The 24409-nt window shown below is 36.6% G+C and overlaps 5 protein-coding genes and 1 pseudogene across 9 annotated transcripts; 2 read left to right on the forward strand and 4 right to left on the reverse strand.

Annotated features, from left to right (window-relative positions):
• The first annotated feature begins 32 nt into the window (after positions 1-32).
• LOC110819292 (uncharacterized protein C26H5.07c-like) lies at positions 33-5626 on the forward strand (annotated as a pseudogene). Its single transcript, XR_015816825.1, has 5 exons — positions 33-802; positions 1877-2810; positions 3268-3363; positions 3466-3602; positions 4870-5626. The product of XR_015816825.1 is annotated as an uncharacterized protein C26H5.07c-like (transcript).
• Positions 5627-5904: 278 nt separating this feature from the next.
• LOC110819291 (Tetratricopeptide repeat (TPR)-like superfamily protein) lies at positions 5905-8772 on the reverse strand. Its single transcript, XM_022048423.2, has one exon. The coding sequence runs from the start codon at positions 8672-8674 to the stop codon at positions 6089-6091; it is 2586 nt and encodes an 861-aa protein (XP_021904115.1). The 5' UTR covers positions 8675-8772; the 3' UTR covers positions 5905-6088.
• A 279-nt stretch (positions 8773-9051) lies between these two features.
• On the reverse strand, positions 9052-13061 carry LOC110819185 (P-loop containing nucleoside triphosphate hydrolases superfamily protein). 2 transcript variants are annotated; one of them, XM_022048282.2, is made up of 10 exons: positions 12835-13061; positions 12615-12687; positions 12380-12489; positions 12093-12236; positions 11628-11736; positions 11151-11494; positions 11003-11076; positions 10531-10835; positions 9997-10243; positions 9052-9890 (listed from the first exon to the last, which is right to left on the reverse strand). In XM_022048282.2, exons 1-10 carry the CDS (start codon positions 12950-12952, stop codon positions 9633-9635), a joined length of 1782 nt encoding a protein of 593 aa, XP_021903974.1. In that variant the 5' UTR covers positions 12953-13061; the 3' UTR covers positions 9052-9632. The 2 variants fall into 2 exon arrangements, with proteins under 2 accessions (XP_021903974.1, XP_021903975.1); XM_022048283.2 differs by having other exon boundaries at positions 12093-12198; positions 12835-12901.
• A 242-nt stretch (positions 13062-13303) lies between these two features.
• GLY1 (NAD-dependent glycerol-3-phosphate dehydrogenase family protein) lies at positions 13304-17262 on the forward strand. Its single transcript, XM_022048284.2, has 9 exons — positions 13304-13760; positions 13893-14029; positions 14150-14255; positions 14437-14638; positions 14754-14841; positions 15314-15461; positions 15663-15812; positions 15897-16046; positions 16155-17262. The coding sequence occupies exons 1-9, from the start codon at positions 13497-13499 to the stop codon at positions 16167-16169; spliced, it is 1260 nt and encodes a 419-aa protein (XP_021903976.1). The 5' UTR covers positions 13304-13496; the 3' UTR covers positions 16170-17262.
• On the reverse strand, positions 16598-18043 carry RR16 (response regulator 16). Of its 2 annotated transcripts, XM_088212717.1 has the most exons (6): positions 17908-18043; positions 17611-17748; positions 17297-17376; positions 17134-17211; positions 16966-17036; positions 16598-16882 (listed from the first exon to the last, which is right to left on the reverse strand). In XM_088212717.1, exons 2-6 carry the CDS (start codon positions 17717-17719, stop codon positions 16786-16788), a joined length of 435 nt encoding a protein of 144 aa, XP_088068843.1. In that variant the 5' UTR covers positions 17720-17748; positions 17908-18043; the 3' UTR covers positions 16598-16785. The 2 variants fall into 2 exon arrangements, with proteins under 2 accessions (XP_088068843.1, XP_021903977.1); XM_022048285.2 differs by lacking the exon at positions 17908-18043 and having other exon boundaries at positions 17611-17869.
• A 1316-nt stretch (positions 18044-19359) lies between these two features.
• On the reverse strand, positions 19360-24167 carry LOC110819223 (Nucleic acid-binding, OB-fold-like protein). Of its 2 annotated transcripts, none has more exons than XM_088212715.1 (12): positions 24001-24167; positions 23202-23303; positions 22749-22913; positions 22410-22475; positions 22180-22245; positions 21950-22072; positions 21306-21496; positions 21081-21171; positions 20872-20940; positions 20068-20159; positions 19779-19842; positions 19360-19668 (listed from the first exon to the last, which is right to left on the reverse strand). In XM_088212715.1, exons 1-12 carry the CDS (start codon positions 24061-24063, stop codon positions 19564-19566), a joined length of 1197 nt encoding a protein of 398 aa, XP_088068841.1. In that variant the 5' UTR covers positions 24064-24167; the 3' UTR covers positions 19360-19563. The 2 variants fall into 2 exon arrangements, with proteins under 2 accessions (XP_088068841.1, XP_088068842.1); XM_088212716.1 differs by having other exon boundaries at positions 23202-23312; positions 24001-24160.
• Between the last annotated feature and the right edge of the window lie 242 nt (positions 24168-24409).

Consider the following 24409-nt stretch of genomic DNA (forward strand, 5'->3'; position numbering starts at 1 on the left):
ATATTTTTAGACTTAAAATGCTACCAAAAATGTCAATCCTAAACAAAATTTACATTTTCTAAAGAATCGTTTGCTCTATATAAACTTTTATAGAATCCTTTTGAGTTCATTTGAAATTTATGGATTTTATAATGAAAGTTTATGTAAATAATTTTCAAAAATTCAACTACAGATTTAGAATTTTTAACCCTTTATTTACCGGATGATTTATCAGCAAACCAGAAAGTGGAAGGAAAAAACAGAGCATCAGGTCCCCTCTCTCTTTCAGCTCAATCAAATTCCTGCATGAAATAACATGTTGCATCTCCCTATCAAGCATTCATAACGTGAGCATTTGACTGTATACTCTTTACTTTATCAAAGTGTAATTCTTTAAATTCGGTCAAAACAAATCTCACTCTTGCATGCACAGAATGAGCGAATACATGTCGTTATATGTATTCTTCATCATTCCTCTTCCTGCATTTGACTCTTCCAATTCACACCACTGGATGCGAAAAGATAGATTTGGAGAGTTGGAAGTACATACATTTTGCTCCTTACCCAGACGGGATTTTTCGTTCTCTATACGCCTATAAGACGGTTATAATCATATGTTATATAATCCTGTTTTTGAGCTGCTTTTCATTTACTCAAGTGGGTGCTTCGATCCATGAATACAAAAACGAGAAATTCGTTCATCGTTCCAATTCCTTCTTCTTCCATGGCGGCAATGAGGGCCTCTACGCCTCCAGGGTCCGCGTTGATACCTCCAACGCCACTTCTGCTGAGGCAAGCCCCTCACTGGCAAGTCTTTCATCAGGTATAAATCTGCCTTCCTGCTCTGCGTCTTTCTATCAATGTTCATGTTTGATCTGTTTGTCTTCCGGTAAATTTTGTGGGTTCCATATTTTTCCCTGACCCTAGTGATTTTATTGTGATCGCGTTCTTGCTTCACTGATAAAAAGTGGAAATGCATGATAGTTAATAAAGACGCGAATTTTTTGTGAAAAGATCAAGATTGTCATTCAAATAAATAAATAGCATGGCATAAATAAGAAAAACCAAGAATAGACAAAAGGTCTCTATTTCACTTCTCTGGGTTTTGGTGGTTTTTCTTTTTCAGCTTGCTTCGATTTTTTTTTTTTTTAGCTGTGGAGATTTTACTAATTTATTTATTTGGTTAAGAAACAATCATCTATGGATACTTTGCACGGACTCTTGTCCTTTGTTGTAAATTTCTTGGCTGCTGACGCTTTCCTTACTTGTCATGGTGGACCACTTCCCCTTTTTGTTTATTGAAAGCATTTTCGTGGTGGTGATGATGATATAAGATTGTGCTGAGCTAAAGGCAAAAGAAACATGATATTAGTGGTTCTTCTTCTAAGAGTCTTGAAACTAATGATAATGGTTAATCTGTCAGTCATTACAGGCATGTGCACTGGTGTTATGACTTGTGAGCTCCATCTACTTAACCAGGAGACCTTGTTAATTGCCTACAAACTTCTTTTATCCGTCTTTATTTATCATACCTTTTGAACACTCTTATATCTGATTTCAGTATTGGTCTCTCCATATCTTTCTAATATAAGGATTATCCAGGTGCCTTTTATTGTTAAGTGCTAAGAAGTATGAGCACTTTTAGTTTTATTCTTTATTAGTTTATTCATGTTTACATATTTCCGTGCAATGTGAATCCATTAATCATAAGTAAATTATTGTACTTTGGAAATCTAGGTAATTTGAACCTACTTTATGCAGCAACGTGAAGGATCTATTATGTATAATAAATTTATAGCGTCAGAACATATGTAAAATTATGGAAGGCATTTACTTCTCATATAAAGGTGAAAAAGTTGTAAGTTTCTTATATGTTCTATGCTATTTGTATTTTTAGATTTGAGTCAATTATCTTTAGAAGAACAAAAGAGTCTGCTGAAAAAACAAATGAGATGCAGCAGAAAACTGGACTGGTTGAAGCATTAATAGTTGAGGTCAAAGACAGGGAGAAAATTGGTGGTGCTTATTTGAAATCCGATGCCATATGCTGTGCTCCTGAACTTTCAAGAAATGGATCCTGCAAGGTAGGGAAAGCGATTATCCGCCATGATCCAGATAAACCCAATGGACCACAACGGATTCAGACTTTCTTTGAAGGAAGAGATGAAGAGGCCAAAATGGTTCTTCAGACTGTTGAGATCAATCGTACTGGAATGTATTATCTTTATTTTATGTTTTGTGATCCACAACTCAGGGGCATGCGAATTAGTGGAAGGACTGTCTGGAGAAACCCAGATGGTTATCGTCCTGGTAAAATGGCACCACTGATGACATCTTATGGCTTAATATCGCTGGCATACCTTTTTCTTGGTCTCTTCTGGTTCATATGGTTCGTAAAATACTGGAAAGATATAATACAACTGCACTACTGCATCACAGGAGTTATTGGTCTGGGAATGTGTGAAATGGCTCTCTGGTACTTTGAATATGCCAATTTCAATTCAACAGGAAGTAGACCAATGGGAATCACCCTCTGGGCTGTTATGTTTAGTGCTGTTAAGAAAACTGTCTCCTGTCTACTCCTTTTGGCGGTTTCAATGGGCTATGGTGTTTTACACCCAACCCTTGGTGGTATTACATCAAAAGTACTCCATCTTGGAGTGACATATTTTCTATTTGCTGAGGCACTTGGGCTTGTTGAGAATTTGGGAAATATCAATGATTCTTCTGGAAAAGCCAGATTGTTGCTAGTGCTGCCTATTTCTTTACTGGATGCTTGCTTTATCGTGTGGATCTTCTCTTCATTATCTCAAAACCTGGAGAAACTTCAGGTATCCACAGTTCTATGATCACCTCTTCCATCCTATCATGTCAAAGATGGACGTTGTCTTAAAGAGTACATTTCAGTGTGCATATCACATTTATAAGCGCTAGGAATTTTACCCAAAAAGAATAGTGAGAGTTGGCAGTGGTATGGTTTCATCAGACATGCCATGAGTGTCCATTACATAGTCTTGTTAATTTTGATAAGGCCCATTAGCTGTACAAGTGATCTTGATCAAGATTCTTGGTAAGAAATACATTTTGTTATTTGTTTCACAAGGGGCATCCATTATTTGGCAAGATCTATACTCTTGTGAATGCTTCCAGCACATCTCGTAGATGAAATCATCCATAGCTATGTATTCCTGAATCTAGCAAATTATATCTGTATTTCGGTTTATGCAACTTTCTGATTGTACTTGCACTATTTGAAATTGTGTGTGTCACCTTCTTCTTTTTGGATAGATTAGAAGAAGCATGGCCAAGTTTGCACTCTACCGGAAGTTCACGAATGCTCTTGCAATATCAGTGCTGCTCTCTGTTGCTTAGATTGGCTATGAGGTTTTTCAATATTTTTACTTCCTTTTCTGAATTATTTTTCCTTTTAATTACATGCTTAGTACTTGCAATAAAGCTCATATGTTAGTTTTCTTTTTTGCTCAGTTATACTTTAATGCGGCTGACCCTTTGAGTGAGCTATGGCAAAGAGGATGGGGAATTCCAGCTTTCTGGAATTTGTTTTCTTTTGTACTCCTGGTGTTGATATGCATTCTATGGGCTCCAACCAGTCACCCAACTAGGTACCTGCTGGAACCTTGCCTTACAATTTTCATTGATTATTTTTTTTTTCCAGGTGTCTGTCCGTGAGATTTGCCTTGTTTGGTATATATTTCTTATATTACCTATAGGTTCTTGTTCACACTTCTAAACTTTTGATCAGCAATCAGAAACAGATTATCTGACCATCTTAGAGAACCTTATAGAAGGAAAAGTGATGTATGTATGAAAATCTTATCGTGGATATATATCTTGATTATCAACCTGTTATTCTTGGTGGTATCACCTTCAATTAGATGTACTTTAAATGGACATTTACCAATTTTAAATGATCTATAACTGTGTGATTGAAAGCTTTGAACAAATTATTAAGTACATCTTTGACAAATCTATCTGATCCATGGATGCTCCAATTATTGTTGCTTGCTTGTTTTATCAAGGTGGGATTTCCTTAATGATTTTTGGTATGACCATGCTCCCAAGTAAAACTGTCCAAGTCAAACTGTGCACAGAACCCACCCCACCAAGGTTTTTAAGTTGTTTACTGATTAGACATTTGCAGAAAGAATTTGTTGAAAAGTGGTAGCTAATGTTGAATTCAGATTGCCAAACATGTCATTTTTCTCTCTTGAACATCAACTAAGGTTTGAAATTTTGGTTTCACGGTCTAACCTAGTGCAATGTCTGCGGTCAAGTATGACTACCTTAATCGATTTTTCCACTCTAATCATCCATTCTCAAAAAGCCTAAGCTTAAATTATTAATAGTGAAATCTTTTTTATGTGTGATTAAAGTGTCTTAATCTCCATTTCTCAAATCATTAATATCTTTGTCAATGACATGTACCAAAAACATAAACCACCGGTCAAAGGTTCACAAATTCGAAATAGTACCAAGATGGAGTTAGGTACAAGATTTGTCAAAGACTCGTAGGTCCAAGATGGTACCAATATTGAGTCACAGGCAGACACGAGCTTTGGTACAATTTGCAATGTCATGGACTTGTACCCACTAATTTAACAATTTTTGAGGTCAAACCATTAATATTTAAAACTTCAAGTTCAAATTATTGCAAATCATTATATAAATTCAACACTTACGTGTCTTTTTGATATAGGATTGAGGTACCACAACTGGAACCAGTTTTCACAAGTATGGGTTTTTTCTGACTTGTGTAATTTAGCTAGTCAAGTCTGGTTTTGGAGGATTATTTGTGTAATTTAGAACCAATTCCTGCTTTCTTTTTTTGTTCCCATATGACAATTGATCTTATATGTGCCTGTATTACAGGTACGAATATTCAGAGGATACTGGAGAAGACCTGGAAGAGAATATCTCACTTGCTAGCAGTGTAGTAACGGTTGCTGGAGATTCTGCTACTGAGCTGGAAAGAAAGGAAAGGAAGATGTCCAGTGTATCAGATCTTCATGTATTCGGGCTTGGGGAAGGTCTTGAAGAGGACAAGAGAGAATGATGGCTCATTTTTCCTTCATGAAGTCAACTGAATGCAACAACCGTTATGCAGAGCCAAGAATCATGTCTCAAGAAAGTTATTTCTATGCCCATTGACTTATGCAGGCACCTAGGAAGGAAGACAGCAGATGCAGTACAGTGTTCAAATGGAAACTAATGCAACCTCCTGAATGCATTTGAAGGATATTTCTTTGTTGGTAAATGAATCATACACTGTTGCACCAACGAAAATGAATAATGCACCATATAATTAGATAAGTTGAGGAAGAAATTAGATGGAAGCAGTTTAGGCAAATTGTGATAGCATGCTCCTATTGCTCAGCTGTAGAAAGAATCTATTCTTGTTTGGAGCATACCTAGCATCGACCTGATATCTACATCATTGAGTTAAAAATGGAGATTAGGCTGGACTGGGAGCCTCTGAAACTACAAATATCTGCTATTTTATATCATGTTTCAGCTCCTGACAAATTTCAAAGTGCCATGAAAGAATAATTTATATTTCTATTTTTTGAGGATCGTCGAACTGTTACTTTGAACTCAATGTGGCAGTAGAAGATTTAAATTTGCTCAAGCTTTGATATAATGCAGACTTTGAAGTCTAACAGATTGTAATGCGTTAAAGTTGAACTGACAGTCTTCCCTATGTCACCCCTTGATGTTAAGGTTGTATAAACAACTAAAAACCAGGATATTTATTTCTTATTTGGTCATCAGAATTCGAAAAGTATGTTTATAATTGAGATCTGGCGCTGTGTTACAAAAATGAGAGATGACTTTCTCTTTCACTTACTCTCCCAACTTATCTGCGAAAGAATATTTGATCTTGAATTCTAAGTGAGCCAAATAACAAAAACAATAACAAGAAATATTTCCATTGTGTATCTGTCATTTTCTTTTGGTTGAGCATGTCTAACATACATGGATGCAACTAAGCTTGAACTTCGATTAGTCCGTTTTTGTTGTTCTCTGTTTTACCATGACTATCTGGAAGAAAGGGAATTATAAGTATCACTCTAACTTGAACTATGAGCTTTTATTCTTGGAGGCTCTCAACATTTCCACAGTAACTTTCTTTCTTTTCCATGTTCTTCCTGAGGTTATTTAGTGTATCAAAGATCTCAACTGTCCTTGGGGACGATGAATCCCCAGAAAAGAAAACAGCAATCCTGTTCCTCACTTCAATCCAACTGCATCCTGGGTTCTTTTTCAACCCTTTCTCCTTCATTGAGATTCGTAACTCTGCTGCCTTGTCCCATAATTCAGCTTCTCCATAAAGATTCATTAGTTGACTGTAGTTGCTGCCTCTGCTTGGTTCCAACTTTAACAAATTAAAAGCTGCTAGTTCCCCGAGCTCCACATTACCATGAGCTCGACAGGCAAACAGCAGACACAGCCAAATGCTCCTGTCAGCTTCAATTAGCATGTTTTTCACAAAATTGTAAGCATCTTCCAAGCATCCTGCTCGTCCCAGGAGATCAACAATGTTTACGTAATGCTCCATCTCAGGTTCAATCCCATAGTCCTCTCTCATGGACTTGAATAGATTTTGGCCTTCGTCCACAAAACCAGAATGTTTGCAAGCTGAAATTAAGGAAAGGAAGGTTACATGATCAGGTGTTATTCCACACCTCTTCATCACATCAAACAGCCTCATTGCTTTCAGGAACTCCCCATGTGATGCATAACCAGAAATCATTGAATTCCATGTAATCAAGTTCCTAAGGGACATGTTCTGAAAGATGTTTTGGGCATACTGTAAAATTCCGCACTTGATATACATATCAATTAAGGCATTCTCCACTTGAATATCAGAAGGAATCTTGAGTCTTATTAGATATCCATGCAGAGTTTTTCCTTTAAGTGGAGCTGCTATTGATGAAACTGCAATAAGAACACTTGTTATGGACGCTGAATCTGGATATAAGCCATGCTCCACAATTTGTAGAAAAAGCCTGATTGACAGTTCCAGGAGACCATTCCTTGAATAGCAGGAAATCATAGAATTCCATGCAACAAGATTTTTATGCAGCATACAAGAAAATACATTTCCAGCCATCTCTGAGAAACCACATTTTGAATACATATCTATTAAGGAACTGGCAACAAAAAGGTCCACCTCTAATCCAACTTTGATAACATATGCATGGATCTGGCAGCCGAAAGCTAAATTCTCTAGTCCAGTGCATGCACCTATAGTGCTTGCCATACTATGGGAATCTGGTTTTGTCCCCTGAACCTCCATTGCCTTAAAAGACTGTAAAGCCTCCTTGAATTTACCATTTTGGCAAAAACCTGATACCATTGAACCCCATGCAATCACATCTCTTTCCTTCATTTTATTAAAAACTGAACCAGCATCATCATTATTCCCACATTTAGAGTACATAGTCACCAGTGCACTCTGTACAGTAATATTATCCTGGATAGGTCTTTTCATCACCTCTGCATGAATTGACTTACCATAATCATATAATTCCAACATGCTGGAAGATGATATAACATTTGACAGCGTGAAGGAATCAGGTAGCATTTCACATAGTCTCATCAGTTTGTAAACTTCCAAAGCTTCATGAACACAACCATTACTAGCATAAGCTGCAATCATTGCATTCCACAATTCAATTTTTCCATCTGCTGTCTGATAAAAGACCCTTTCTGCCTCTTTAATTTGTTCGCATTTAGCATACATGGTCAACAAAGAAGTACAGACATATGAATCATTATCAAACCCCATCTTGACCACATCTACATGCACTTGCCTGCCAAAACCAATAATTTCACCATGGCAGCAGGCACTTAAAGTACTTGTAAAGGAATTTGAAACAGGTTTGATATTCTCATTCTTCACCTCTGAATATAACTCCAAACTATTCTCCCACAAACCATTCTCACAAAACCCACCAATCATTACATTCCATAGCACAACATTGTCCTTATGTTCCATCATAACAAACGCACGCCAACCATACATTGGTTGACCACAACCCCAGTACATATCAATAAGTGCGGTCTCCAAGAAAGAATCAACACCAAACACGTTCCTAATAATGTAGCCATGAATTTGCTTCCCTTCCATATAGCCCGAAACTCCACCATCACACACACCAAGCAGTATACAGAGCGAGAAGGCATCAGGCTTCATACCCAACAATTGCATTCGACAAAAGTAATCCACACCCTCCTTAATATGCCCAAATCTAAAGTGCCCATCAATTATAGAGTTCCAAACTGTGACGTCCCGGACCAAAACCTCACTCTCACAAAATTTATCAAACACGTGGACTGCACTATAGAATGACCCACATTTAACATAAAAGTTGATGAGTGAAGTGGTGATGAAAGGATCAGATTGCAAATCCAAAGCGAAGACTTTGGAATGGATGATCTTGCCGTGGTTAAGATTAGGGAGGGAAGCACAGGCCTTGAGCAGCGAAGGGAAGGCAAACTTAGAGGTTTTGAGGAGGGCCTGTGAATTTCTGGAGTATAATTGCAGGGCTTGTATGTAAGATCCCTGTCGGACAAGAGTTTGGATGGTGGAAATAATATGGGTTGATGAGATATTCGAGGGTGTTAGATGTGAAACTGTGCGAATAAGCAGACAGGGGAGCTTGGAATGCATGTCACCATTGCTGAAGCTTTGCAAATGATTATTAGACGAACCGAGGGTCAATGAAGTTTCCCATAAAAATGGGACCTTTTTTCGCTTTTTAACGAGGACACATACAATGACCCTTTTCCATCTTAGACACAACTATTTTGAACATTATTGTATTATTTTTATGACATATTTGATAGTTGAAGACTCACACAGCTTAACATAATTTTGTCTTTGATTTTTGAAATTTTAGGATTTTAAATTGATTAAGATTTTTTCCAACTATTTTTTGCTTATCGCAAGTAAATCTTTTTTCAGTTGAGTTAACAAGTAATCTGTGAATTTAAATTTTTAATTAGAAACTGTAACTCGTGCTTAATTAAAATTTTGATGAACTGACATTGAACCAAAATACGTGAATTTATATACCATGATTAAATAATTTAAAGTTAATACAAGGGTACAGCCTCATTATATTAATAGATAAGCAGAAATTTAACCATAACACTCATAGTCGCTCTTACTTTTTAATCTAGATAGTCGAATTCGAACCAAAAAAAACAAAAGAACATGCTATTGTTGTCCATCGTTATTCTTAGTTGCTTATGAACAAACTATTCCTAATATCAGGATGTTAGCATTTGGATATTTGTTTTTTGTATGGGGAGATAATGGAATCCCTAATTCATGGAAAAAGAAGAGTATCCAACATTTTCAACACAGAAATTCTCAATCATCACCCAACTCCCTCTCTGCATTCTCCTTACACAGTTCTCATTTCTCATTTCTCATTTATCTTCTTCTCTGTTCTGCTTCGATCTTTTTCCTTCTTCCATAATTCCTCTAAACCAGGATTAGGATCCTAACAGCTTCTAAAAGAAGCCTGTTCCTGCTGTAGCAGTCCAAATCGGGATTAGTAATGGTCGTCTCCATGCCAGGAGCATTCTATCTTTGGAGTCTTCAATAGCTAACTTTCTTTGTCTTATGTGTTCATGTTTTTAATGGCAATCTTCCGCTTTTTCATTTGTCCCTTCTGCTTTTCATTTGCCTTCCTCTTCTTTGATTGCTTTTGGAATGATTTTCCCACCAATGAAGGCTGTTCTTTTAATGCAAAGCTCTTTGCAACATGCCCCAAATGAAGTTTCTTCACCATGAATATTCTCTTCAGCTCGCCACGATGGGCTGTGTACGCACGAATCCAAGAGCAAAATGCACTCTTCGCCAGTTCCTTTATCTTTGGCTGATTGCATAAGATAATAAATTATAAGCCGGAATCACAAAACTGGAAAGAATTTAAGATTTAGAGAGGTAAGATACAAGGAATAAAAAATACAGACTGCTAATACCTTAGCCAAGATGAAGGATTCAAGTGCCCTCTGAAGAAGAATCACCCAAGGATGTGATTCTAAGCAAAACACCTTTTTAACACGTGGCATCTGACCATACAATGGGAATTTATCTAACACTTTGAGAATAGGAAATTCAGCAAGTGAGACACCATGTTTCTCCAGGTCTTGTAAATAATCTAGTTCAATGGGTTGCAGAAACAATAGTGATTCTCCTCTTTCACCTAAACGAGCTGTTCTACCAACTCTGCATCATGGATTAGAAGTTGCATCAGCTCCAATATACCATATATTCAAATTCAAGAAGAGCTGAAGGGCTAGCCTAGGCATTTGGTAGTCCCAATCAAGAATTTTCATACTCACAAAAGTTAGCTCCATCCTAATGAATTACAAGTTTGAATTAAATAGCAAAAGAGATCTGTTTTCATTGGTAAATAGAAGATTGACTTTTGAGAGCTCTGACTCAGAGCAGTTGCCAACGGAAGAAAAAAATGATAGTAAAGGAATTCCACAGGAAAAACGCAAAAAAAGTACCTATGCACATATTCAGTAGCCTCTCCTGGAGAATCATACTGTATTATACATCTGACTTTTGGAAAATCTAATCCTCTGGCAGCAACATCTGTACTCAAGAGAAGGGCCAATTTCTCAGTTTTAAAGGCCCCAACCGTGCTTCTCCTATCTTCCTGCTTCATGTTTCCATGTAAGCGAAAAGTTTTGCATTTCAGAAAAAACTGTTTGAGTTCTGCTTCTGGTTGTGAATATGGTGACAACTGGAATTTGCTCAAGAGTGAGTAGTGGAAATCTACTGCATCACATGTTGAAAAGAATACCACAATCTGTAGAATGAGTGTGTGAGCAAACTTGACAAGTGAAACCCAAAGAAATTATGAGGTGACATGAAATTCAACTTTGTGCAAATGGCCTAGGAAATTGAACTAGTTAGCCAAATAATCAGGAAATGTATGATTCTTCCAGGTGATGCAATTATAAGGCTAAGCTATACCTTTTGAGAAGCTTCTCTCTCAAAAAGATGCTTTAGGATGGAAATTAGTACAGCGAGCCGTGAACCACATGGAACTGCACCAGAATCTTAATCAGGATTTCCATAACTTGTCAAAGTGCTTCTAGAAACAATTTCGGTTGACATGTACCTTTAACATATCTCTGAATTAATTGAGCTGGAAGCTTATAGTCTCCAGATAAGGAGACTGTCATTTTGTTTAAGAGTTCTGCTTCAACATCAGATCCCACAGATCCACTATGATCAAGCAAGATATTTGATTGCACCTTGTTGTCATCAAGACCAATCATAACTGGATTTTCCAAACTAATTTGGGCTAGATGGTTTACTTTTTCATTCAAGGTTGCTGATAGTAGCAAATTCTGTCTCTGACTCTCAGAAGCTACACTCCCCTTGGCAACAGGCTCACTTTTCCTCGAACCCAAATGATCAAGAATTTCCTCTATTTCTTTGCCAAATCCTAGTTCAAGAATTCTGTTAATGCACAAAAAGAGTTAACAAACGAGCCAAGGAGAATACAAGGAGAATATGGTAATGGATGAATCCTGTAGCACTATACTATTCAGTAAAAGATTGAAACTTTTCAACCTCAAATAGAAAAAGTTACCTATCCGCTTCATCAAAGATAATCCAACGTAAATTTGTATATAAGAATGATGCTGTATTCTTTAAATGATCCAAAAGGCGTCCTGGTGTTGCGATAAGAATAGATATGCCTGAAAAGAATCACATGAGATATTCATCAATTTATTTATACACGATAATGCAACTAGTTGGAAGACAGCAGAAAAGAATCTTTAGACAAAAGCATTATGCATAAATAACCAATGAATCAAGAAAAGGAACCGAAAATATTTTCACTAGCAAATGTTAATAGAACAAGAATTTCTACCTCAATTTTCTATTTCTTTAGTTGGAATGGGAAAAAAAATAAAGCAAACAAAACACCCTCCAAGTCAATTATGAAACCAAATCAAGGGCATCAAATTGCCGTTCACCTCATCACAACCAATAATAGCACATAAAAAATAATAAATTAAATTCACAGAACATTAACATGCAAAAAGTGTACCTTTGCGCAGCCTAGCTTTCTCCTTAACCCTATTTTCTCCTCCCATAACATAACCAGGGACAATCCAGTGAAAGCGATGCAATAGCTTCTGCAGTGTCTCATAAACCTGCAAGCACAACTCACGCGTTGGCACCAGCACCAACGCTTTGTTATCACCCACATCACGTCGTCAGTTTTAGCAACTAAAATGCTAAAAAGAATCAACCCAAAATAAAACTTCAAAATATAATCGTGGGGGGCGGGGGGGGAGGGAAGAGAAAACAAGCAGCAGCAGAGGCAGGACACACCAAAAGTGCCATAAGAACGGTCGATTCGAGGAGAGAAAGCGTGCAAGTGATGAATAATTGGAGCCAGATACGTGACCGTTTTGCCAGTTCCAGTAGCCGCATTTACAAGCCTATAATTTTAATTTTTGCTTCGTCAAATACGGTTAACTCCAAATTAAGTGACATTTATTAACAATAACGCTGAAAAAGAATTACACTTAAAATTGTAAAACTAGAAAGTGAGAGGAAAGCATACACATGACGGCCCGAGAGAATAACAGGAATAGCTTGGGCTTGAATAAGCGTGGGAGCTTCGAATCCCATCCTTTCTGCCATTGAATTTAATTTCTTAACTTTTAATACAAAGTGCTAATCCATTTAATACTGTTAAGCATACTTTGTGCGTCTGTGTGTGCATATATATATATATATATAAAAGAGACACAGAGAGAGAGAGAGAGAGAAGCGAAGATAACCTCGGAGCTGATTGCATAAGGTTGGGTGGAGGCCGAGGCTAGAGAAGGAGCAGGACGCAAATATTTCGGTGCCTTTGCCGGTCCGGTCGTCTTCTTCGTTTAACCTCTCCTTCTTCATCTCTCTCCTCACGGTCCGAACAGCTGCTTTCTTCTTCTCCTACCTTTGGACGAGCCAATTATGAAGGGTTTTGCAATGCAACTTCACTTTGCAGGTTCTACCAGGCGCACGACGTCGTTTCAACGTTTCAAACGGCATCGTTTCAATATTTTTACCCTCGTCTCCCCAACAAATCGGGAATGACAAAGAATCGGGTCTACGGATTTGGTAAAACCCGCATTTGACCCTAATTAAAACCCGAACCACTCTGAATCCGACGGGTTTGTATCAGACCCTATCGGATTTTCCAAAACTGACCCGATTGAACCTGATTGAAACATGAAAAGAGGCCCACGGCCCGAACAAGCATCTTCCGGGGCTCCAGCTTTCAGATTGATTGGCATAACAACGTGGATGACCATGCGCGCTTCCAGTTCCAGTTCCATCTTCATCAATGGCGGATAAGAACATGATAAAAGCTCCAATTTAGTTTCTCTTTTGACCCAATACCGCCTGCATTTCTCATTCTCTATCCCTGCCTCTGCTTCATCTCTTCCCATCTGACATGACAGCTTTATTTGAGGCAGCTTTCTCTAACCCCCTCTTCTACAATAATCCTTACACGCCACCACTAAAGTTTCCATCTAAACCAAGCGTCCCCGCCTGTTCGACCAATCCAGGAATCACCGGACCCGACCCAATAACCAACCCTCCTGACCGAACCAGAGATCGCAGGAAAGTGGTCCGGGTGGCCTGGGAGAAGCTGGTCCGATGGTCCCGCTCTTGGCGCTCTAAGGCCAAGACTGACGTTCTTGAACGCACTCGCAAGGTCATTCTTGCTTCTTGTTTGTACCAAAAGCCGTTGAAAATAGAAAATTTCTTTCATTTTGGCCGAATCTTTAAAAGAATCACAAAGGGTTAAAAACGTTTCATTTTGGGTATCTTTTTACTGTTACTGTAGGTGGTGGTGCTTGGAGGTGGGTCATTTGGTACTGCAATGGCTGCCCATGTTGCTAATAGGAAGGCGGATTTGGAGGTTAACATGCTTGTACGTGACCCTCTTGTTTGCCAAGCAATCAATCAGAGCCATTACAATTGGTGGAATTTTCTTTTTGGGTTTTGCTTCCTTGTTTTTCATCTTTAGGTTTCAATTTCATTCAGCATGATGATTACTTGTCCATAACACTAGTTTAGTACTCTCTGATTTTTTATTGTCAGTAAGTACTTCCCTGAACACAAGCTACCAGAAAATGTAATTGCAACAACTGATGCAAAAACTGCTTTAATTGGTGCTGATTACTGCCTTCATGCTGTACCTGTGCAGGTCTGTTGATGCTTCATTCAATTTACAACCACTATTTTGTATTTCAAGCTTTTTTTCCTTTCTAATGTCTATTAGCTTAAGAGTATTTTAAGAGTGATGTAGAAAATCCTTTTGGCTGTTTGTTTATGAGATTATGTATTAGACAGAGGCAACTGCCTGAATCTTGCTTCTTTAAGTACAGTTCAGTTCATCATTCCTTGAGGGCATTGCGGACTACGTTGATCCAGGATTACCCTTCATATCACTTAGCAAAGGATTAGAGCTCAGTACATTGAGAATGATGTCTCAGATTATTCCCAAAGCACTGAAGAATCCTCGTCAACCTTTTATTGCACTTTCAGGGCCTTCATTTGCATTAGAATTGATGAACAAATTACCAACAGGTTGCTTTCTAATGTTGATTATATGCCACCATATGAATTTTAGTTATCTTTCCTCCTTTTAACTAATTCATATTTGAGACATTTTTTTCTCGTTGCATGTCTTTTGCTCTCACAGCAATGGTGGTGGCGTCAAGGGACAAGAAATTGGCAAATGCTGTTCAGCAGCTACTAGCCTCTAGTTACTTAAGAATCAACACTTCAAAGTAAGGCTTCTCTATGTTATTCATGATTTTTTTCCACCTAGTGCTCCACCAGCCACATGCTCATCTATAAATCACACTCCATTTCTGTAGTTCAACCTCTTATTTTCATGTTATTTACCTGTATTTATTGCTTACCAACTATAAGATGTATCTACAGTAACGGCACCCTCATATTTATTCACCTTTAGATGATAGGTGCACAATGAAATAACTGCATCAAAGTGTAGATATCTATATGATCATTGTACCCTGGAGATCCCCTTTAGAAACTAAGTTTTTTCTTAAAAATCCCAACTTCTTGTCTTTCATCTGTTTAATGGTATTCCATCTCCCAAACACCTTATATAGCCTTGATAAGTGTTTTGCGAGTTTTGACTATGAACTAGAAAAAGAATGCAACTTAAAAAGGTTAAGAAATAATGTGTCACTAAGAAGTAAATGTGCTCAGCTTTTAACCTCTGATAAACTCCAGTGATGTCACAGGGGTGGAAATTGCTGGGGCACTTAAAAACGTACTTGCAATAGCTGCAGGGATTGTTGAAGGGATGAATCTAGGTAATAATTCTATGGCGGCTCTTGTGGCACAAGGTTGTTCTGAGATACGATGGCTAGCAACAAAGGTATTTGATGCATTTTCCTGATCATGAGATTTTATCCTTGCCGTTTTACATTTTGTTTGCAGTAAAAAGCCATCTTACTTGAGTTTTATTCAAGTTATCACTCTTTTGTCACCATTTTATGATATCTTGGAGAGTATCTAGGTCTTGTAGTGTTAGTTTTTCATTATCTGACAGATCTTTACCTCTGCTTTGTATTTGTAGATGGGCGCAAAGCCAACAACCATAACTGGTCTATCAGGAACTGGAGACATAATGCTCACATGTTTTGTGAATCTATCAAGAAACAGAAGGGTTGGAGTCCGTCTAGGATCAGGAGAAAAACTTGGTGATATACTTGGTTCCATGAATCAGGTGCTTGTTTTTTGTCTCCCTCTTGTCAATAGTTGAAGCGAAGCTAAAAATGAATATGACTAAGTTAATGGCCTGGTGCTGTAGGTGGCAGAAGGTGTATCAACTGCTGGAGCGGTAATTGCATTGGCCCAGAAATATAATGTTAAGATGCCAGTTTTGACAGCAGTTGCCAGAATTATAGACAATGAGCTAACCCCAACAAAGGCCGTTCTTGAATTAATGAGCCTCCCTCAGGTGATTCAAACTCTCAACTTCACTTAGTTTGATATAGTTTCTGACTGTTAGTTAACTTTTCATCTTTGATGAGTCATCGACAACAGATGTTACTTACCTTAATTGCAGGTTGAAGAAGTGTGAAACATACAGGTTTCTCAAAGAGATGCACTGTTGTTCTACCAGAGCAAAATACTTGGGGCATATTGGTTGTCGTATAAGCAAGCTAAGTGCTTATTCGTGCAGATTAAAATATAGAATTTTTGTTCCTTAAAAAAATTCATCCACTTTTTTGGGGTTGTATTTTCATCTTTTTTATCATATTGGTTTTGGGAGATTAGATTTGGAGTTATGAGTTGGATGCTGTTGGGTATCATTGATTCAAGTGTTTTCTTGTCAGTTCAGTTGTACCCTAAATATTCCACGGATGCTCCTGAATTGACAAACATATCTAAAATGCAAATTAAAAAAACAGGTTCATGCTTTGCATCTCATGAATACTCTTTTTCCTCATTAGTAACAAAAGATTCTCCCTTTCAATTCTACTGTTAAAATTTCTCCATTCAAGAAAGTAAAAAAAAATCACCAAATAGTGAAGATTGATTTAAATGGTTCTCATACAACAATGTGGAGGCAGAGAAATTTGTTGCATACCCTAATTAATAATCTCAGTCGAGTCAAATCTAAAGTATAGATGAAAGCTTGATGTTTTGTTTACTTCTCTTGATGCTTAGTTGGATGTTGTTTAGGAGACAAGGATTCAGGCTTTGCAGTTGAGCAGATTGACCTTCAATTTCATGACATCTGAAGGTTTCAGTGGCTTTAGCATGAACATCTGGGCTCCTTCCTCCAAGCATCTGTTCATGAAAGATAAAAAATCTCAACAGGTGTCGGGATATTCTCAGATGACACAAATAACATGTATGCTACAAAGAATTACTTGTTAATGCGTGTTGGGATATCCTCAGATGACATAATGACAACTGGAACTTCCTTCATGATCGATGATTCCTGCTGGGAATAATCGGAGATTAGACGTTGTAATAACAGCTAAAGTTATTGAGTTGCTCAAGAAATTTTTCTTGATGACTCCTCAAAGCTTCAATACCTTGACTTTCTTAAGTAGCTCAAATCCTGTCATTCCTGGCATACAGTAATCTGTAATTATCAAGTTTATGTTGGAGACCTGCAAATGCCAAAAAGGGTAATGTTATGGATGACTGATTTCTATTTTTAACACGTGAGAGAAAATTTTAATGGCGGCTGCTTACAATTGGCCTTGAAGTGTTGTCTTCATCCTCCCCCAAGCCTAAATACTCCAAAGCTCTCAGAGCATTCTCTGCAGTAGTCACTGCATGCAGCACAGTCACACACAGATACATATAGTTAGAGCAATATGTCACCACCTCTGTATAAATCACAAGATTTGGACTGTACAAAATAGCCAAACAAACCAACAAGTCAACCTAATCTCCATAAACCCATTAGTGTATGGAATAGAAATAGAGCAAAAAGATTTGCTATACATACATAAATGCATATACATATATATATATAGTGAAGAGATAAAGGAGAAAGAAGTTGCCTTTGCAAGAGGAGCTCATGAGCAATCTCTCAACCAGTTTGCGGTCAATGAGGTTATCATCCACTGCCAAAACATGAAGCTCCTCCATTGATGAACAAGATCCGTCCATTCTTCACTCAAACAAATTAAATTCAATATCTGCAAACCAGAAGATACACCGTGTGGAACAAGTAATGCAAGCAGATAAACAGCAAGAAACAAGCTCACAGGAGACGTATGAAACCTCCAAAGGAGGGTGTTATATGAATATTTATAAAGAACCCACAAAAGATATGAAGGTGATAAATATTTAAGAACCTGTTTGGTGGGTGAGAATCCGAGGAAAAAAAGAAGAATATATATTATTATTGGAAAACTCCATACACACAAATTCACTACAGAGAATATCAAAGTAGATCACAGATATTTCGTGATCCTTGAGCTTTTTCTTTGATTTGATTCAGTCTCATTCTTATTATAGGAAACCTCTACATATATATATATATATTATATATAAACATATATATAAAGAATCTGTATCAGCATCAGTATCTGCAAGCTTTCTGCAAAATCCTGAGAGCTGAAGCCAAGGAAACATCACCGATTTCTGGACCACGTTAATGGGAACCGCAATATTTTAGTCCTTGTTATTATTATAATAAATCGAAATTAAAATCCAATTTATCATTTTATTTTCTTTAATTAAAATATTTTATAAGTTCTATTAGGATCATAAACTGAAGGATTTACTGATTTTATTTGATCTTCCAAAATGGTTCCCACTTTTGCTCAATCACATAAATCAAATCCAAACAGATTTTATTTTATGTATGACTCAATTAATTTAATTTTAGATCTTATTAACCAAGGCAAATTATCCATACTAAAGCTAATAATATCTTTTTTTATAAAAAAAAATTAATTAATTTTTGGATCCTATTTTAAGATAATTTGAATATTTCATTAAAAATAACTTCAATTTAAAACATGGTCTGGAAAAAAAATCTCTGAAACATAGGAGAAATTTTGGGGTGTTGCTTAGATATCGAGATACCATTTTCTTTTTTCTTATTTAACCCACAAATCAAATTATATCCACGAAAGATTATAAATAATCAGATTTTTTTATAGTTAATCCAATCAAATTATGGATCATGACATGATCAAATATTTATATCCCTACAGATGGCAGATGAAGCTTCTTCTGCAATTGCCTGCCCTTCCATGTTTTAAAAACTTGTACCTTATGAAACAGAAGATTTCTCTCTCTCTCTCTCTTCTTTTTTCTTCTCTTTTGAAGTTTATATAAACTTGTTGAGATGTTTATTTGGGTATGAATAAAAGTCAACGAGAAGTTTTGGGTATAACATTGATTTGCCAATGGCAATATAATTACCATTTGAAAGTAATTAATATCCGATATAATCATGATTGTCTATCTTCTCCCATGGCAGATTACCAACAAACAGAAATTGATTTGGTTCACTTCATTTCGTATGATTTCTCAAAACATAATCAATTAACAGGAAATTAAGCAGTAATTTTAGAAAGATTCATTGTTTAAAAAGAAAGGAAAAACATATCTTTGATGGGGATTTCAATTTGAAGAAAACAACATTGAGATCCTAAATGAGACAGCTTGCAATTCGAATTTCAAGCCATTGTATTAATGGAAAACCTCTATGTAATCAAGGCATGCTGGGTTTGCCAGATGAATAAATGACTCTGATTTTGTCCTTGAAGAAGCACGAAGCTTAAAATAGAAAGACCTGGAAAAATATTGCACTTCCCATTTGACATACATTTAATACCCTTTTTATATGAATTGTCCATAACAAAATTTTATAACTCAATCCCATGGTTGCACTTCTATCAAGTTTTCAATATCCAGTAACATAGGCTTTAGAAATTGAGAAGCAAGAAGGTGTGATCGGTTGCTACAATGACTAATAATGAACCTGAGAATCGGTACCATCACTTGATGCTCGCCTTTGGAATAGATGACGTGCAAGGCCCAGCAGTTGTCATAAATGGTATACCCTTATAAGTGGCTACACCCTTGTCATCGGTGAAAAGATGCTGCAGCAATGAAAGCAGCATCCATATTACAATGCAAACTCAAAAGGATCCATGTCGAGATTCAAAGGAAAGGCAACCGATATGAGTCACAGCTAGTTTGAAATGCATACCGGTGTTATCTTCTCTAACTGCTTCTTTTTTGGGTTTAGGACATCTTCTGGCTTTCCATCAATCCTGCATAAAGGCATTAACAAAATTTAAGATAATCCACAGCAAAGTGGAAAAAATAATACTTCAACCAATGATGCCAAAACCATTACATTCTGCTGTAATTCTGTGTAAGACAAATATGTTACATGTTATGGTTCTTGCTATTAACATGTGTAAATTGCACAAGTGTACAGCTCTTAAGGTAGCTGCCATTGGTATTTAGCATATATTCAACTAAAAACTCTTTACCCTGAAAATGAAATGCACTCTCCAGGTTTGGCTCCTTCTGGAGCGTGCAAAGGCTCGACTACTGTGTGATCTTCATTGGAAGCACATAGTACCTGGTAAATAGGAAGCACAAATATGAAGGCAGATTAATGTCATGCCCGTGAAGGAACCTTTTCTCGTAATTTCTAACCTACATGCTGTATAATTTAAAAAACAAAAGGTTTTAATCCACTTGCTATGCACTTGTTTGGGCAAGAAATAGATGAACTGTTTATGGACTCAAGAACTCAGTTTGGTTTTCATAAATAAGGAACTCAACAAGATGTGCATGATACATTCTTTATCTTTTAATGGAAATGAATTCTTTTCTTTGAACTTCTTTGGCCTTCCATATCAAGTTTGAAACTGAAGTGATTTATGCATTTTTCACAATGTAGAATATACTTTAAAACACACAATATGATCCTAAGTGCATAAAGGATTGGGGAAAAGACTGTTTTTCTGATTCATTGATAAACAAGACCTGGATGATGACTATTACCTTGAATACAGATTGTTCCAATCAAAATAATGATTGTCTAGGTGAATATTCCAGTACATCCAAAAGTAATGTGACATACACTTCCAAGCATTATAAAGTATGAAGTTACAACGCTCGCTTTCAGAATATCTTTACTGCTGAAATGTGTTTTTTCTTTTTTTGTCGAAATTATTTACTGCTGAAATATATTAATACATGCTTAAGTTTTGCATAATACATCCAACTCCTCTAACAAGAGAAAAAAAAATTATAAGTATCTCATCAAAATGCCAAGAAAATATTACCAATCCTTCTGACATCACATCTCGTAACTTTCCCGGTTTTACATTGGTAATCAGCACAACTTTGCGGTTCTTCAATATGCAAATGAACATGAAAGAAACCATAGGAAACTGAGCTTCAGAATCCAATAAATATATCATAAGAATTTCATAGCAAAACTAAATAGAAGTGTTAGAAGTGCCTATTTCTACTAACTTAAGAAATATCATACAGTCAACTCTTCTGGTGTGCAATATTTTGCCAACCCACTGACTACTTGCCGCAATTTAGCACCTCCCACATCTATTTCTTCTACGAGTAAACTGCATCATCAGTAATAAAGATAAGGCTTTAATTAATTCTGCATCTTTAGAGTCATAGTTCTTACACAATCGAAAAACTAGAAAGAGTAACACGGAAACTCTTGGATAAAAAGAAGATACGTTGGTCTGCATACCTATCTGCAGATGGGTGTTTCCATGCTTTGTGAATTACGCCAACTTGTATATTCAGTAAACTGACACTGACTTCCTTGTCTTTGTCAACTGCTTCTGTAGCAGATGTCTTATTCTTCTCCTGAGTAGTATCTTTTTCACCGGTAGCCTTTTTCTTCTTCTCCTGAGTTGCACCTTTATCCCCAGTCGGGTTCTTAAAAAAGAAATGTCATGGAAGAATTCCATAAGCATAGAAAAAGATGGTAACTTTTCAAGGGAAAAATCAATACCATTCTGTAGTGTGGTATTATTTATTAACTATAAAAAAGTCAATTTAGGCATCCCTCACAACTGATTTTACAGGACATAAATAACATTGATTTAGAGCAGGCCTTTTCAGCATATGTATGTTATCTAGCTGTTGAACTTATTTAACATCCAAAAGCCACAATTTATTTGAGAAAACTATTTTCTTCTCCTACACATCTATAAAGCTGCCTTCTAAAGATAACTTCCAACACATATATTTTGTTTAATTACACATCAGATTGTAAATGTTTTTCAATATAGTTTCAACATGAAAGGACTATAGTGTTCTACCAAGTCCCAAAACCCTAAATAATGTGAATCTGAATGACACAATGAACAAGGTAAATCTAAAATTTACCCCAGAATCTCCTTTCTTGGTACTGGGTTCTGCTTCTGACCTATCAGCACTTCTACTGCCTTGCGCAGTCTTTTTTGCATTTGAATCGACTTCCACCTTAGCTGCAGTTCTTGTTCCCGGCAACTTGAATCAAGGAAACAAAATGGAAAAACCATAACAATATCATATTTGTCATCTAGTCTCTAGAAACCAGTGGACTTACAATATAAAATAATGGTAAGATTTTTCACCTGATACTCAAACCCAGGCTTCTGCAGAGATATTGTTCCAAATAGTTTCCACAAATTCTCTTTGTTCTACAAAAATTGGTAAATGAGAAAAAGTTTATGAGCATCATTAATGCTGTTGTATAAGAAAAATTTAAGAGCAGAATGTGTTGGAATAATATGTGCTTTAATAACTAAACAAATTTCTTTTATTCCAGAAGTTAAAACATAAAATATATGTAGATTCAACCCACCTGGATGTAATCAATCCATCGCATCAAATGTGGTAACTTTTCCTTGTCTGAATCTGATAGGTCAGCCTAGCAACAAAACGACAATCACTCAGGTCATAATTTCAATCTTTAACCCTGAAAAATATTGTTTTTAGTTGTAAATTAATTGTGAATGATATAAAGTTGCTAAACAAACAGAATAAAGTACGAAGTTGTAATAACAGATGTTTTAGGATATAGAATAACATGAAAACACTATGGTCAGCTCATCAGCTGTTTTCATCTAAAGCTTATATGACAAAAGCCACAAGAAACACAAAATTCCTATTGGATTATTCATCAAATCATGTAAATGCATACCACTAAAGAATGTATGCTAGAAAATACAATAACATCAACTTCTGATGGTCTTAATCCATTTCCTGAAAGTACAGATTTTGGAGCCAAGTCCTCATTCAATTCTTTGAGAATGTCAACGGATGCTTTGGAATTTGAAGGATCTGCAAATGTTATCCACTTGGCAACCTACAAACCAACATGGATCTCATAAATTTAGAATCAACATTGAACTATCCAAAAAGTAAAGCGTAAATGTGACAAGTACAACAAAGATGCTGATTCTCTGAGTCTGACAAGTAGTGTTGCCTTATCAACATGCTCTTAGTGCTAGAATAATCACTTTAAAAACTGATCTAAGCAATGCTGCCATAATTAAGTAATCATGGCCTAGCCAGTAATCTATGCCTAGATGAATTCTTTTCCATTCTAGGTTCTGACTCAAAGGAATTGGCAAGAAAACCAACAAAATTCTACCTCATCGTTATTTTCCAAAGATGATGCCTTTGTGGATGCCTTTGAAATTTTTGAGTACAAATCCTTGATATCGTTCTCCGGAATGTCCTCCAGAAAAGGTTTCTGCACAAACTGATATAAAATTAGGAACAAATTTTCCATCCCATGACTAAATCCGAAATCAAAGCATTTACAGGCCAACAGGTGAAGCAAATAACAGAAAAACACTGTTAAAATGACAAGCAAATCCCACGTGTAAACTAAAAAAGTATCTTCCTTTCCACCATGCATAGACAAACACTTAAAAGATCCAGTAAGTGGAAGTAGCACATGTACACTATAAAAAATCTTTTCCTTTCAACAATGCAGAACAACAAGATCCCACCACAGTCCACATAGCACTCGCATTGTACTAGTAAATGCTGCCATGAGAATAACGCACCCAATTGAACACATTATGATGCAGAAGTGACCTCTTTGGAGATAAGCAAACGAAAAAGAAGCTCTTTCAAATAATTTTTCCTCATTTACAACTATTAAATTTTCCGCGTTTGCAAAACCCACATCATAGAAGCAACTAAACTGACAGTGTTAAGCACAAGTGGTATCTAGCACCCATTGAACAGTTGTATTCACCTACAGCAGCCAACTCTGAATCTACTAAACATTAATGATAATCAATGAATTGGAGCAATACCCAATTCAAGAAACAAAAAGATAGGGAGACCAGTGAAACAGAAAGAGATAACTCGAAGGTTAAGCAAAAGACGGGCACAGAATAATTGTACATGAACAATTGAAAAGTGTAAGCTTTGCTTACAGGATCCAATGAGAAGTATTGACAGAGAGCTGATACAATCATTTCTTTTCTCTTGAGATCCATGCTTTGTTGCTCAACCCCGTCCTCCCCGATTTTCTTCCTGGTGCTGCTATGGCTTATGGGTATGGAAATGGGGAGTTGGCGAGAAAAGAATAGCTGAGTACAGATCTCAATAGGGTTTTTTTATTTCAAAAAAAATAAAAATAAAACATTTATTGAATTGGGCTCTATATATTGCAGCCCATTATTCACTCAGAAATAGTTCTGGTCCGCTAATGGTCAGCCACCAGTCATCGGCCTAACCAACTTCCGTAGCCACAAAAATCCAGCATTTACTGCATGCAATGGCTTTCCACTCAACTGGGTTTTTTTTTTTTTCCTTTTTTTGGTTGAAGATTAACTCATCTGG

The sequence above is a fragment of the Carica papaya genome, chromosome 2 (assembly GCF_054855325.1).
Source record: "Carica papaya isolate Zhongbai chromosome 2, ASM5485532v1, whole genome shotgun sequence".
In the NCBI taxonomy this organism is placed as follows: Eukaryota; Viridiplantae; Streptophyta; class Magnoliopsida; order Brassicales; family Caricaceae; genus Carica; species Carica papaya.

Coding starts and splice junctions, on each gene's coding strand:
- RR16 (XM_088212717.1), bottom strand. CDS start 17,719: ATGGACGGATCTTGTTCATCAATGGAGGAGCTTCATGTTTTGGCAGTG. Junction 17,037..17,133: donor AGCTACTTAAGAAAGTCAAG/GTATTGAAGCTT, acceptor TATTCCCAGCAG/GAATCATCGATCATGAAGGA. Junction 16,883..16,965: donor ATCCCAACACGCATTAACAA/GTAATTCTTTGT, acceptor TTTCATGAACAG/ATGCTTGGAGGAAGGAGCCC.
- LOC110819185 (XM_022048282.2), bottom strand. CDS start 12,952: ATGAAGAAGGAGAGGTTAAACGAAGAAGACGACCGGACCGGCAAAGGC. Junction 12,688..12,834: donor CTTATGCAATCAGCTCCGAG/GTTATCTTCGCT, acceptor ATTCAATGGCAG/AAAGGATGGGATTCGAAGCT. Junction 9,891..9,996: donor AATCCTTCATCTTGGCTAAG/GTATTAGCAGTC, acceptor TTATGCAATCAG/CCAAAGATAAAGGAACTGGC.
- GLY1 (XM_022048284.2), top strand. CDS start 13,497: ATGACAGCTTTATTTGAGGCAGCTTTCTCTAACCCCCTCTTCTACAAT. Junction 14,256..14,436: donor TTCATGCTGTACCTGTGCAG/GTCTGTTGATGC, acceptor CTTTAAGTACAG/TTCAGTTCATCATTCCTTGA. Junction 14,639..14,753: donor GATGAACAAATTACCAACAG/GTTGCTTTCTAA, acceptor TTGCTCTCACAG/CAATGGTGGTGGCGTCAAGG.
- LOC110819291 (XM_022048423.2), bottom strand. CDS start 8,674: ATGCATTCCAAGCTCCCCTGTCTGCTTATTCGCACAGTTTCACATCTA.
- LOC110819223 (XM_088212716.1), bottom strand. CDS start 24,063: ATGGATCTCAAGAGAAAAGAAATGATTGTATCAGCTCTCTGTCAATAC. Junction 22,914..23,201: donor CTTTGGAAAATAACGATGAG/GTAGAATTTTGT, acceptor GTTGGTTTGTAG/GTTGCCAAGTGGATAACATT. Junction 19,669..19,778: donor AGTTAGAGAAGATAACACCG/GTATGCATTTCA, acceptor TCATTGCTGCAG/CATCTTTTCACCGATGACAA.